The following is a 15,768-nucleotide window of genomic DNA, read 5'->3' as shown; positions in this document are numbered from 1 at the left end:
AACCCAGTTCCCTGGGGAACAGAAAGAGACTTTCCAGCACGACAATGCCTGATACTTCTGTTACTGAATCGTGTTAAGAACGATAGTTTATATAATCCTATAGCCTCATTTAATTTTAGCAGGATTTAATGAAAGAAGACATGGTTGAACAAAGCAATTTCATATACTATTCAACAAGCAGCTCTTTCTGTATGAAGCATTAACAATAGCTGTCACCTTTCTTAAAAAAAAAAAAAAAAAGAAAAAGAAAAAGTCTGCTAATTATTTTAATGCTAAGAGAAAATCCAAATGCAGCTGAGAGGCTCACAATCAAATTATTTTTAATACCATTATGGAAAAGGAAATATGTGACCCAGACCTTCATTTAATATTTTACTAGGTTTGAAAGTTAATTTGAGCTTGTGTTAAATTTTCTGGAAGTCTCTTCTTTCTAGCTGTTTAATTTGGGCATGGAATTGAACAGAACTGAGAACTGTCCTTTCCTATCTGTATTTTTTCACATTTCAGTGCTAGAGATCAGGGAAAGGGAGGAGACAACATGTAATTAATGCAACATATAAAGAAAAAAGGAAGTCTATGATGTAAAAAATGTCATATGACTTCATTAAAATTCCTTTAGTATGCAACAGGGAGATTTATAGGACTGGTAGACAGAAGAGTACAAAAGAAAGAGATTAGCTTTAGCTTTACTGGTGTTCATTTGTGCTATAAATCACATGACTAGAGGCTTTCTCTAAATTGCATCTACCTCTTGGCCTTCCTCCTCTGTCCCTTCTACTTTGGGTCATCTGAAAAAGGAGAAAATGCTTCCTGATCTCCCCGTATCTATATCTCTACCTGGATATAAATTATGTGTTCATTGTGTGAATTCTTTCTCTGTACGTTAATTTTAATTACTAATTCTTCTATTAAAGGTTAGTCTAAAGCAGATCTGGTCTGGAAGTACACAATTATAACCTTTTTCATCTAAAATTTTAAGTCAAGCAACTGTGGGATTTTCCAAGGAATCTCTCAGCTTCTGCAACCGTTCACAAGAATGGGTGGAAGATCATCTGACAAAATATGTCTTAGAAAATTAGCTGTTGAGCTACAGAGGCCCTTAAGAGTTTTCTTAGCTGAGGGTTGTGGCTCCCAGTCTTTCTCACATGGAGCCCACACTCAGAGGGCATGTCGTTAGTGCTTAATTATGGGTGTTTGGAACTTCTGTCTTTCATTAGGTCTTACACTGCAAAGCAGGGTGGCCACAACTAAAATGTCAGTTCACAATGGTCCCTAGCTCATGTCAGTTTTCTACTTATGTCTAGAAATTGTATGGGAGAGTACTTGTTAACCGAAGCTAAAAGTCATGCCAAGAACCACTCTAACAGTTTAATTCAAGAGATAAATGAGTGTTAGTGCTTGGGAAGGGCACCATTTAGTTTTATAGTGTAGATGTAGCCTGAGACATAGGTCCTGGATTTGCAGGAGAAAACCTCCAAGTCTGAGTTTTCATGGGTTGAGCGAGTGCCTGTTGAATCTTCTGGTTATGGCATTTGTTTTTGTGAATCCAAATGGTTGATTGGTTTTGATTTTGTTGGTTTTTTCTTCAATAAAACATTTTAGAGAATCTGAAGGGCAGGTATACTGAGAAGTACTGAAATACTTCTAAGGTATGAATGGTCTTTAGGTATCACTACTAATACTTGCAAAGGTTGCTTGAAAGCAACTGTTGTCTTCAGGACGAGATTCTCAGATTGCTTTGGCAGAAAAAGTCTGAGCAAAGCCTCAATGCTAGATGATACTGCCTTTCCAAAAATGAGACGTTCGTGCACCACGATCTCCTTGGTCATTACTATACAGCCTAGAGGAGGCAGGCAGCAGTGGTAGGAAACAGTGATAGCAGAAAAGTAGATCATACTGTGTTGAGTTGCCCTTTGAGACAAATTTATGTAGCCACTGAATACAGTCATGGCTCTCGCTAAATGGTTTGCATATTCTTTTTTTTTCTCATTATTCGTTATGCACTTTTCAGTATAATTAGAAATAAAAATACCATGTTCAAAATTAGATATATTCCAGTAATGATACACAACCTTAAATGAAATCTAGGTCTTATGCACTAACTAACCTTTGTTGTGCTAACAGGAATAGATGTCACAGAAGTTCCATTTCTTTTAATTAGGTAATCTCATTTGATTCTGAAAGCAGAGGGAGACTGGGCTACTGCATTACAATATGCTGTTGTCTGTACAGTCATTTTCCTATGCATAGTCATTCTTTAAGATGTTGAACTTCAGTATTGAATTTATCTTAATGTTGATGTCTAACTGAACATTTATAGTTTATGATCAGCAAAAATAATGTGAAAGTCCCTTGGCTGCTCCGTTCCCACATAGAAGCAATGTGAATGTCTGTCCTTTGTCAAGTTGTCTGCTTTATATTCATGTACAAGTGCAGTAGCTAATTTTACAGAATAAGGAGTGATACGTCTCTGCTTCCCTTGGGGTGGAATCATTAGTGCAGGTAAATTTCTGTGCTGCAGACAACAAATTTATTTGACACACAGTTTATGACCCAGTAGATGTAAATGTCTGCTGTGAAGCTAATGATGGATGAAGCAAGAGAACAAGTTATCTCACAAGATTTCCAGTTGGGCTAGAAATAATCTATCCTGTGAAATGTTGACAAGTTCACTTCTAATCTTAGTTAGAAAATTGAGGTTGGAGTAGATAGTGCTGAAAAATAATGGGGTGAAAATCTGTTCTGACTTTTCAAACCGTTTCCTACGTCCATTGTTAACTTACTACAAGGTGCTTAGGGAGTTGCACAGCTATTCAATCACTTTCATATTAACAGAAAAACCCCATGTGCACAGCTTTTCTATGAACTATTTCCTGTGTTAAAGAGAAATTCTGGCCATTACTGTCCATATAACATAGTTCGCTGTTCTCTGCTAGTACATTTAGAGATTTATTTAAGTGTGAGGAACTCTTAACTGATTCTGAACAGCTTTACAGCTGTGTTTTCTTACAGCGTTACCTTTCTGACAGTATTTGATTAAAATAAAGGGAACAAACAACCCTTGATCTTCTACACTACTCATCTTTGTTAAAAGTGGGCATTGTAGAGCTGCAAATATAGATCTACAAGAATAATCATCAAGATAGAATTGATCTGTCTCAGAAGGATGTGAAGAAGTTTTTAAAGTCCTTTGATTTTCATATGCCTGAGAACAGTGACCTGGGCTGTAGCTCTGAAAGAGAAGCACATGAGAGACATGAGAAATATGTGAAGATAAATCCCACAGCCTCAGGTATTTCCCAAGAACAGATTATAATTCTACTTTTTTCCTAGAATATGACCTAGTTGTAGTAGAAGATGACGAAGGTCAATACAGTCAATGACCTTAAAACCGACATATTAAAATAGTGTGGAAAGGTCTAATTATCATAAAGGTCACAGGATAAAAATTTTATTCCAATTCTGTTATTTCCGGGAGCCAATGGAAATGCAGCACAGCTATCAAAACTCCTCAGCGGCTTTTAGATATGCTTGACGTTTACTTTGTTGGGTCAACATTAGTAGAATTTATATTTCTTTAAATAAGGGAATCGTAGCTGAATTTTAACAACCATAGATGAGGAAGATTAATATTTTTTTTAATAAAACACTTGCTTAAAATTAAGGTCAAGAGAGCACTTCAAGGAGGTATGAAAACCATCTGTAGTATTCAACCAACTTCAGAGAGATAAGTAAAGTGAGAAAGTTCATATTTTATGGAAAACTATGATTTAAGAGTAATACAGCTCTTACAAAAGGAACTACAATCAGATTGAATTCCAAAATGCCTTATATGGAGAAAATTTTACTGAAAAGTATATTTTATATTAAATAGTTCTACACAAATCTTTTCATTTCAGGGCATTTTGTAATTTAAAATAAATGTTGTTTTAGCTAAAAATATAACATTTAAATGGAAAGTATGTTTAAAATTCTTTTAAATGTTTGTAGCATGAAATTTCCAATGGAAAAATCTTTTCTGTAAAAAAATCTGGGTGATAAAGATTTTCATTGTTTCTGATTGTTTAAAAAAAAGTCAGATGAATTATTCTTTTCCACTTTGTGTGAAATAGCAGTCAGTAAGTCTCAAGCTTTACTGTAGCTTTTGATGTCAAGAATAGCTAAAGTAAAAACATCTGGGCTTTTAGCTTCAGTACACTGGGCTTTCTCATTCTACACCTCAGCTTCCTACTTCTGTTTCCTCCACTACAATCAATTTCAGATTAAACATAGACTTTACCAAGAACATTTGCTTCCTTGAAAGTGTTGATCACCAGGTGATTCCAAGGCACGTGGGATACGTTGGTCTGTCACAGCAATTTTACACTGAAATAACTCTGATTATTTTGTTAAATGTTACTCTTCTGTATATTAGTGAAATGGAGGACAGATTTAGCTGTAGCATCACTCAGATGGCAGGGAATTGGTTTCCTAATCAGAAGTTGTTTCAATGTTGACTTTACAACATCCAGTCAGAGGGAGGCAGCTTTTTAATATAGTGTTTTTTATATAAAGGCAGCTTTCTAAGCTCGAGGAAGGTATTCTCCACAGAAAGGTCAGTGCTTCTTTCTCCATGGGTACCTGTTACAAGAAACCAAACTGGTGAACATGTAGTTCCTGGTGTGTGTTTGAGTACGATTCAAAAGAATAATCTGAGAAACAGCATGACTAATGTCTGTTTAAGATTCACCTATTTTTAAATATCAAGGGTAAATACACAAGCATAATGTAAGTGGACTTTTCAAGAGTGTGCACAAGATTTCTGGTGTTGTTGAGAATTATAATTACCTGCCTAATTTGGAGTATGTGCAAAAAGAGATTTTCTCCATACAATTTTTAAAGCCAGAGTGTTTCTACAGTCAGAACAAAACAAAACTAAAACAAAAACAACAGCAAAGGCAAAGAAAAAATGTATTTGGGGTAGGAAATAGATACTCTCTTATTTGCTTTTGTAAAGTCTCTTTTTGAGTGGATAGTGAAGTGGCAGTTAAAGATCAGTGTGCATTTCTTTAGATACTAAATGGAAATTCTTCAGAACCATTGTAGCCCTCTACAACAGAGTTTGACTTGAGTTCATAGTTACTATTCAAGTCTCCATCTGTAAATGAAATACATTGTTGGCTTCAACTTCATAAGTGGAAATTCAGGTATGGTTAAAAATTTCATTTCTCTCTGTTACAAATAAATGACATTTTGCCTAATACCTTCATGCATCACAGTAAGAATTTTTAGGAAAGTTTTATAGCATCAATTCAGAAGTGGTAAAAACTAGGTAGGTGGTTTAGGTGTGCTGTCCATTTTCACTGTCTTTTACTCATTTTCAGTGTCTTGAAGGTGCCTTTGTAAATACACTATAACTTCCAGAGGTTTTGCATAATAATACCAAATGTTTGCTTACAGATATCAACATGGCAGGAGAACCAAAACCATACAGACCAAAACCTGGCAACAAGCGGCCACTTTCAGCGCTTTACAGGTGAGATTTCATCTTAACTTCTACAATTCATTTTTTATTAGAAAAATTATGGTAACATGAAATGTATCTACCAATGTCAATGTGTAGTACATGAATGAGACAAAGGAATTTTTTGATGTTCCTATGAAATATAGTCAAGCTCCTGTACACACCAAAAGGTTTGGAATATGAGTAAAAGACCCAGGACTGTAGTGTCTGACATTATGTGTATCTGCTGACTGATTCCAGGGCAAGACGTACTAACTTCCAGAGGTAAAGACTGTCCGTATGAAGCCTTTCTTAAAAAATTAACTTACGCCAGCCAGGAGTAAGCTCAGCAAACAAAATTCCTAACTGATACTTAGATACAATGATCACAATATGCACATAATGCCCCTCTTTTATTGGAAACAAACACCAGAATTTCTGTTTGCTGTAAAAAATAAAATACTTTGGATATTTACATGATAATAAAGGCATTCAGAAGAATAGATAACACTAAATTGGTTGGACCAGAATTGTATTTCTTTGTAAAAATACCTTATGCTTTATTGAGGCCAAAAATCTGGTCTCTGGCTTCTCAGTATTCACACTATGGGTGTTATTTGCCAATGCAAGAGCAATCCAAAGGAAGAGGCTGCAACTTGAAACAGTAAGAAATATTACATAGTCTATTACATAGTCTTGCTTTACTAAAAAGCTATTTGAAAAGATGTGTGACAATGACACTCATTTAGGATGAAGACGCAGTATGCAATTGTCTTGCACAGGTTTTGTTCCAGAGATCCTAAAGCCGCTGGGGTTGTGCTTGGTGAACATTAAGTGCTGTGAGACCCCACCCAAGTGCCCAGTCTGGAATTTGAACTTTAAATTTAAATATATGTTGCATTAGAAATGTGTTTATTTATTTGTTTATGCACTGATTATTTAATTTTCCTTCCATGCCTCCTTTTTTCTCTTTCTGAAGTGAAAATGAAAGTGCAGGAGAGGAGAAGCAGACTTTAGTCCCATATAAAAGTGTGATGTTTAACAAAATTATAGTGAAGTACACACTTAAATTAAAAATATGTCATTTACTAAACCGACTGACAAAAAGACTGGTATGGTGATCTGTGAGGTGTTTACTAATGTCTTCACTTCTAGTATTACCATCAGTAATTTTTATTTATTTATTTATTTTTTTATTCTTATTGAGTGCTATTTCAGTCTTTAATCCATATGCTTTATTGCTTGGCTATGGCCTTGGTTTTGTGAGTTTTTAATTTGCAGGGTTCAGTGAAATAACTAATACTTTCGAAGCAACAGAACTGGTTTTTCATTAATTTGTGTGTCAAGGGTGAGACCCAACTGCTAACAAGACTGGACTTCTCCTCAGGTGTTCAGATAGTGTCTTTCTCCTATTCCCATGTGCCTTTTCATACAGCTTCTACAAACCTGAAGAAACCCCCACCTTTTTTTCAGCATCAATTAAGCTTAGTGAAGCACTGCAGATTGTTAGGGGGACTGACAGGCAAACATGCACACATGTATTTCTGCTCAATAAACCTCACTTCTCATAAAAGTAATACAGAATTTATGCTCCAGATCCACAAAAGGAGTTAAGGCTGATTTCTACTGTGCCTGAAATGCAGGTAGACTTGCTCTGAGAACAGCCACTCAGCAGTGAAATCAGAGGCACTTGAGCAGGACATTTTCAAGCCTGGTCTGATCTGAAAGCTTCAGATGGAAATTCAAGGGTGGGATCCCAGTATGAGACAACCAGAAGTATATTAAATCTGAGCCTACATGCTACATTATATTAATGTGAAGTGTTATCATATAGCTGCCCTCAGCTGAAGTGATAGAAATATTATTTTTGAAGCAGAACTCCCCCTGTTTTATAATTGCTCTCAACTGCATGGTAACCATGGTCTACCGTGTCCCTGTGTCAGTATTTTAAAAGATTTTTGCAAATGTTCTGTGATTTCTGACATTTATATGCAGTTCTACCTCTGAGCTTTTGAATGGTTTCTCATAAATACTTGTTCTTTAGGCAAGACAGGATAAGAGAGAGACTTATGGAAAGTTCTGAGGAAACTTTTAATAGAAAAGAAAAAAAAATCTTGGGTTGTGTCCTTTCATGGATCTAGTACAGACTATTTGTCCAGAAGATTATGAGAGGCTTTTTAGAGCAACTGACAGAAACCTTCATATGATGGTAATGGACAATTTCCATTATCTCAGTATGTGTTAGCATAATAACGTGCGAGGACATCAGTAGCTTACAAAGTTCTTGACAACACTGAGAACATTTACTTATTTCAAAACATTGTACTGGGTCTGGCTGGGATGGAGTTATCTTTTTTCATAGGATCCCATATGGTGCTGTGTTTTGGATTTGTTACTAAAACACACCAATGTTTGGGCTGTGGCTGAACAGTGTTTACACAGCCTCAAGGCTTTCTTGTTTTTCCTGTTCTGCCTTCCCAATAAATAGGCTGGGGGTGGGTAATACCTGTGGAAGAAATACAGCTGAGACACCTGAACCAAGCTGGCTAAAGCGATATTCTATATCATATAACATCATGCTGAGAAAAAAATCTCAGGAGGCTTTTCCTTCCAAAGTAGCTAGCTGTTGCTTGGAGACTGCCTGGGCTGCTTGTGGGAGATGGAAAGTAATTGCCTTTGCATCACTTGCTTTTTTCCCCTCCTTCCTTCCCTTATTACATTGCATTTATCTCAACCCATGAGGCTTTTTCACTTTCGCTCTTCCTATTCTCTCCTTCATCCCCATGGGGGACGAGATGGGGGAGTGAGATGGTGCCTGTGTGGGTACTTACCTGCTGGCCAGGGTCAACCTACAAGATGGAGAAATTAAGTGGGAAGTGGTTACTTTAGATTTGATTTTGACTAAGAGAGGCATTGGTTAAAAATTTAGTTACCACAAAATATTCACGGTGAAAAGGGAGGACTGAGAGCAGCAGAAATATGATAATGGTTTCAGAGAGGACAGACTTTAATGAGCTCAGGGAGCTCAAAAGGAGTGCAGAAAATCTTGCATTGACTGTGCTTTAGGTAGAACAGAATATTCTCACCAAGCAGGAGTAGAATAATATGGCAGCATCAAGTTTCTTTGACATCCTGAAAAGTGAAAAGGAATTATACAATATATGGAATCAAAACCCTGTGACTAGAAGTGAGTAGAAAAGAGCAGCAGAGTCATCTAACAGGACGCCAGACAGCCTAAGCCACGTAGCAGTATCAGAAGGCAACAAAAAGATTATCAGTAGAGGAACTTCCTCTGCTTTTTTATAGTGCCATTACTTAGTGGGAAAGGAGACCAGATAGTAAAAGGCTGCTTCTGTGTTAGCAAAAGAGGTTAGTTGACCAGCTGTTTAAGAAAATAAATTTTAACCAAAGGATATGGAATAAAATTATTGGCTAACCAGTAGTTGAATAAGTAAATTCAATGGAAATGGCATGATGAGATTTGCACTAGAGTGTTTAAAGGACTAACTGAATCTGTGTGTGGACTATTAGTGATTGTTTTCAAAACCTTATGGAGGACATATAAGGCAGAAAAACAGAGGGTATGGGTAGGCATTATACCTATTTTTAAGAATAACAGGACCTTGATCGTAACCCTTGACTACTTCGAATAATCCGATGGGACACTGTCCCAGAGCGAAAAGGGGCCAGGAGAGCTGTCTGATCTGCAAGGATCACCTTCTTCAAGTTCAAGAACAGCTCATCCTGATGAACAAGAAGTCAAGCAAAGGTAGCAGTTGGCCTGCACAGATGAACAAGGAGCTCCTGAAAAAAAATAAAACACAAAAAAGAGGCATAAAAAGGTGGAAGTAGAAACAGGTGCCCTGGGAGCTGTACAGAGACACTGTCTAGGTGTGCAGGGACAGAATTAGAGTGCTGTGGCACCAGGTCTATGTCATGACGAGGCCACTCAATCCATAATAAAATAACTTCCATTTTGGATTAGGCCTTAAAAATATTTGAATAACAGAAGGATTTAGGCTTTGCTTCAGAAAGCTACTAAACACGTTATTAACTATGAGTATACTTATTGAACAAATACAGATATGCTTAGGGTAGCACTGAGGAATCAGCTTAAATCTACCATAATCATTAGCTCCAGCAGCTTCCCCCCCTGATTTGCATTGTTCAGTATGTGAGGGGGGACCTAAATCCCAGAAAGTTCAAAATTGCTGTGAATTTCCTTTTTTTCATGCAGTACTTCTGCAGAAAATAAAGTGCTTTACAAAACTGCATCTTAAAATTATTTTACATCTTGTTATTTGGATCTAGCCTCAAGCAGAAGTTCACTTTACTGGCTAATGTGCATAACTTTGAAATACAAAGTGAAGATTAAAGGTGCTGACACAAATATGTTAAAGCAATCTTTGGGAGCATTGTTGTGGTAAAATAAAGGATAACACTTTGTCTTTTTCATTTAGTCATGTTTTAATCAGTATTTCACTAAAGAAGTTCTGTGCCAGCGTATGAAAGTCCATTTACTGTTTTTTTCCTCTGGGTTTGTGCCCCAAGTAGAAGCAACTGCAAATACTCTGATGGATTAGCATTCTCTAGTAGTAACAAAGATGGGGGGATTTGAGAAGAATGGGGAGGCACTCATTTTTGAGTGTCTTGAAATAATGAAAAGACTGCGGTGTGCACTAGCAAAATGGTGGATTTATTAGTGGCATGAAAACGAGCATGGCTTCTACAGGCTCCACTGTGTGAGGTGCTGGGGGGCACTTGCTGGTGACCACATGGGCCATGGGAAGCCAAAACCGGTGCAGTGATATTGGTACAAATGGGAGGGAGTTGGGACCAAAGTGTCCCAGATCATATCTGAGTCTGCTTTCTGAGAAAAGTAATTTGTTTACCAAAGGTGAAATCCCCAGGCATGAACTAATATTATAATTGTATAACGCAGGAAAGCAGGGGGCTAGGATTTGGAAGAAAACTAGGAGGGCAAGTTACTCAGCACTGACAAGGTATCTAATCACTCACTTTGCTCTACGGAATTTAAGATTGTAGTTGACTTATAAACATTTCAAAGACTGATTTAGATAAGACTAATCTTCCCCATGTGGATTATTTTCACCCTTGCCAAACTCCAAGCCTCCTCACAAGGCCACAATGAGGAAAACTGGCCTTGCCCCAGTGCCACATCTCGAAGGCCCAGTGAAGAGTTCTTCAAGCCCAGTTCCTCCCGGTGTTCCCATTACTGGTTGGGCATGAAGCCACCCAGCCTGAGATCCATCAAGCTGAGGCAGGTTCTGACATGAAACAATTAGCAGGATGGATTTAGTGGATGGATTAACAAGTGAACAAGTTTCTTGCCAGGTTGCCTCAACTGACCAGTTCTCTGTCCAGCAGTGGCTGAGTTCCCGCAGCACGACCAGTCTATAGCAATGGTGACCCTGGCAAAGGTGTCCCTTGAGGGCAAATTCTTTCCAAGACACTCTCTGAAGCTTCAGGCTAATGTTTCAGAGCTCCCTCAATGGTATTAGATACTGCAGTCATTTCCCATTCCCAAACACTTCTTGTAATGCAGTTGAAATGTATATTCAGCATGCTTGATTTAACATGATATTAATTAGCCATATTAAACAGCCTTTACTATTTCATGCATCCCATGGCCTCTGGAGGGACTTGTTCTATTTAAACACCTAATATTGATATACTGGAAAAATATGCTTTTTTATTTACAGGGTATGATTATGTTTTTATATAAGAGTTTTATTTTTCTTTGACAAAAAACACCTTATCACTTTCTTCAGTACATTTTACTTCTATAATCTCCATCACAAAACTGATCGGATTATGTTACACATCTTGCATTTCCTTTGGTTTTGAAGTTTTATTTTGTAGCAGAGGCTTAAAGAATTGCTTACAGACTTTCTTTACTTGCTTTCTGCTTCTCAGATTTATTTTATGACATCATTAATAGAGTTTGCTGTGGTTTGGTTTTTCTCTCAGTCCTTAGAGCAATCCATTATTTTTTCTGAACACTCCTGGGCACCCTTCATTTCAGGAGAAAGCGTGAAAGGCACAGTGATGGGCAGCATGATCACTTCTTCCAGGGTAGAACACTTTTTGAGATCATCCCTCCCATTTCAAAGCATAGCATAAACTCAATGCATTCTGTGCCAAAAAAAGCGTTACTATTCTATTTGAATACTGCGCTGTTTTGCATAATTGCTGCTGTAGTGTGCCCATTAGCAGTGTATTATCAATATACTTTGACCTACTAGCATATAACAAAAATAACTGCAGGTATAAGGATCTTTCCTGATTGAATACTGTCCTAGATTTCCAAAAAGTTTCTTCTTTATTCCTTCTTTTTCTTAATGCATTTTTGAGTTCATTTTTAACACTGACCTACAAGAGCATAAAGACACAGTCCAGTCAACAGAAAATAAAGCTGACCATTATTTTCTGATACTTCACATTTACATTAAATTGTGATTATACCTCTTATGTTTTTTGCATACTGAATGAACAAAAATCATTTATGCTTATGGAACATGGTCTTTTGATGAATACATCATACTAAGACTACATAGTGCAAGATTTATTTTGAATCTTTTTACAGAAATGTATTTTCTTGATGCCTTTGATTATCTTCCTTCATGAAATAAGCTATTTTATTTCAATGCCATAGCTACAGCTCTTTTCCTGACTAAAGATCTAACTTCCACAAAATGACATTTCTAGGCATTGTAAGTCCAGTAAGATATTATTTACATTCAGTTAATCAAAGAATGTTCTCACTGATCACATTTAAAGTATTCATTACTGTACACAAAAAATTATAATTTAATCTGAAATTTCCACTTAAAATTCACAAGAAGCAGTGCAAATTCTGCTTGTGTCAAGAACTTAAGTAGCATTCTCAATTATATTAAAAATGTTAAAAGTCACAGATACAAAGCTACAGCAGATTCCGTGGTTCAGTTTGGTCTGATTTTTTGTTTATTTCTCTCTTCCAAGGAAAAAGCTTCACGTCAAATAACATATCATAAGAATAAGAAAAAAATATCTGTTGATGGAAGGCAACACATTCAGCTTTGCATTTCTGAATTAAGTCAGTGCAACAATCAATTCAGTCCCAAAGATATTTAAAGAACAAATCCAGGTGCTCAGAGGGTTTGGGAGAGCCAGACAAGAACATAAGTTTTCCCTTTCACAGGATCTAGAGCATGAATGTGCAGCACCTGATAAGTTTAGAGAGGGGAGAATGGGTAGAGTCTCAGGTCCTTAGTAACACCCAGGAAAACCTCTGCTTCTGTCAACAAATCACAGATAAAGAAAAAATTCAAAAGACTAAAATATGCCAAACACACGTCATCTTGATTTGTTCAGTCAGTCATGTTATTCCTAATTGGTGTGGTAACTCCAATAACAACTAGCATAACAAAACTGTCTTTTTTTCTTTTTTTTTCTTTCACTATTTCAAAAATACTGCTCATTCCCTTTTAGAAACTACATCTGGTGACTAGGGAAGATATCCCTTTTCAGATTATCAGTATATCCTAAATCTCACATTTTTATCATGTTTGTTTGTATTCACCTTCGCCAGAGTTTTCAGACTATGGTCTCGACTTTTAGATTCATTTTTAATGAAGTCCTGCATAGACTGAAAGACTAGCACTTGCCTTTCCCCCCATCTGCCCTCAAGTTACTCTTTAGACTTCCACAGTCTTTTCTCAGGTTTTCCTGTTTTGTTTTTTTTTTGTTCTTGTTATTAAGAGGTCAGTGACGCCAACATATACACATCTGCAGAGGAGCTGCATCCCTTTTCCCAGCTGAGTATTTTCCTCATGATACCACATGACTGAGGTTGTTTTCTTTCACAAATGCCCAGACACCATAATCACAGTCATGCTCAGAGATTAGCAAATATGGAGAACAGCCTGTTCTGTTAGTATGGCTTTTCTTTTTTTCTTGCTGTTCAATCTTCTTTCTTACTTTATTCATGAAACCTAAGGCAGTATACTATAGCTAAAGTAACTAACTGTAAAACCATCTTATTTTTTCATGATTTTTAATCACTATGCATACCACGGTGGATCAGAAAACATATTCACAACCTTCTAATAGCATTGAAAATATTATGACTTCTTTCTTATCCAAGAATTTGTGTTGCTAATATGAATGAAAAAAGTTTGACTTATAATTCACAAAGTAAATTCCTAAAAGAGCCAGAGCAGTGATGGTTTTGCCTGCAGGCAAACAGAAATAGTACTTTCAGTCATTCATTCAGTTTAAATCTTGACAGTCTGAGCCTTGTTCCTATCAGCTATTACATATGAGAATTCCACCCTTTATTTCTGCATGGCTTCTTTCATTTAAGAAATAATCAGAATTGGATTCAGTGTGTTCTAACAGAAAGACTATGCTTTCTGTAGATGCTCAGCTGTGCCTCTGTTAGCTTAAAAGTGATAGTACCTAAAACATATTTTTTTTTAAAGAAGTCAGAAACAGATGCCATGGTCACTTTTCTACCTTTGAGTTTTAATGAAGCAGGCATCATAGCAACAGTATCTGGTTTTGCAACCACTGTTGTTTGGTAACTGTCCTATTAACTTTATAGAGGTCTTAAATGTAAGAAAATACTGTTGGTGACACAGAACAGAGAAAGACCTGTCCTAACATGGCAAATGAACAGTGGGATTCTTCATTTTCAGAAATTTAGTAAACCCTTAATTGCAGCAGCAATCAGAAATGCAGGGGAAGGCTGTGCTTCGGAGCACCACTTTGTGAGCTCGTGATTAGGCATTGGTTCTCACATAGTGTAACACGACTAATTGTATAGAAGGCTGTAATTCAGTCTGAGAACTGCTGATGTACTTCAAGGGCACAGTTTAGGTGGCTTACAATCAGCAATAGAAATATGATTCTGGGTTATAGATTCAGTATTCTGTGAATAAATAATAAGACTGGATAAATAAAAGGCTGTAGCTTGTCACATATGTTAAAGTCTTGTGAATAATATTGAAATAAAAGATTTAGAGTATACTTAGTCTTATAATAAAATGGATTGTTAAGTAAGATTACAGATAACATGGAAGGCTATGCTGTGTGCAACACAGAGGATCAAAAACAAAATATTAATATGCAGTGAATTATTAACAATGAAGTCACCTCAGAAGTTTATTTCTTGGTGAATTCCACCAGTCTTGGAGTACACTGTCTTGACATATGTTATCCAGTCTGCCTCCTCTTTGATAGATTATGTTGCTTGTATTCCCAGAACTTCTGGCAAAAGCATTGGCTATTTTACTGAAAAATAACAAATGTATTCATAAATGTATGTGAATTTATTATGAGTCCTAAGAAATGAGCAATTTCAACTATTTATTGACATTAAAATGTATGATGTATTTTTCAGTCTTGCAAGAATGAGATTATTCTATGAAACAGCATTGCAAACATGAATCATACATCATCACCCTCCTATAAGTACTTTTAAGTGTTAGTAGTGTCATTGAGGGAAAAGGAGATTAAGCCTCTACCCTTGGGATCCTCAAAGGCAATGCCTGCATTAACCTTCATCTCTTTGTGACTACAAATAGCCATGCAGTAAAGTAGTATTGATTGTGTGCATTAGATCAGTCAACACTGTTTTGTTCAGCCCACCCTGATGAACTCATTCCAGACGTTTTTAGACCAGTACATATTGACCTGAATGTTCTTACTCTGATTTAGAGCAGAAGAGGGTCAGGTGACATCAGCTTCATGCAGAGCATGATTAAAGCTGTCAGAAAGAGAACATTAAGGTAGATAGCTAAGTACACCACTATATTTTTTTCAAAATTCTTTCTTTTGTTGGGAGCATAGATTTTGGCAAAATTTAGCAACTCCGAGCATATCACAGGAAAAAGGAAATTAAAATTAATGGCTGTGGCATGGAGATAGTTTCATTCTCCAGAGTTTGCTTACTTGAACAAAGGTACAAAATTGAACATGCTTACAGTTTGTGAACTTGTGTTATGTGATCAGCTTGTGTTCCTCACGTAATAGCAGTGCCTCAAGTGAGAAGTTGGGACATGTCAGTAGTTAATAGAGACTGAAACAGAAGTTAACCTGATACATTCCTGGAACAGATATTGGAGAGAACCAAGGACCTGCTTGGCAGGCAGGAATTAGCTGCTGAATGCTAAAGACTGCTTTCCAAATGGGAATTAGATGGAACCAGCAGGGGATAACATGGCAAAAAATATTTCTCAAGAGTGACACATGAATAGCTTACAGGCATGCTTATTTAGAGT

General features: G+C 36.7%; 1 protein-coding gene across 9 annotated transcripts in view; it reads left to right on the top strand.

Annotated features, from left to right (window-relative positions):
• RALYL (RALY RNA binding protein like) overlaps nucleotides 1-15,768 on the top strand; it is a 384,238-nt gene that overhangs the window by 305,031 nt on the left and 63,439 nt on the right. For all 9 annotated transcript variants that reach the window (XM_065832023.2, XM_065832022.2, XM_071803975.1 and 6 more), the window contains one exon: nucleotides 5,440-5,515. In XM_065832023.2, coding sequence (XP_065688095.1) covers nucleotides 5,440-5,515 — 76 coding nt within the window. The remainder of the gene's footprint in view (nucleotides 1-5,439; nucleotides 5,516-15,768) is intronic.

Source organism: Patagioenas fasciata, chromosome 2 (genome assembly GCF_037038585.1).
Source record: "Patagioenas fasciata isolate bPatFas1 chromosome 2, bPatFas1.hap1, whole genome shotgun sequence".
NCBI classification, from domain to species: Eukaryota; Metazoa; Chordata; class Aves; order Columbiformes; family Columbidae; genus Patagioenas; species Patagioenas fasciata.
Note: the sequence above shows the minus strand (reverse complement) of the source record. Positions and strands in the feature narration are given on the sequence as shown.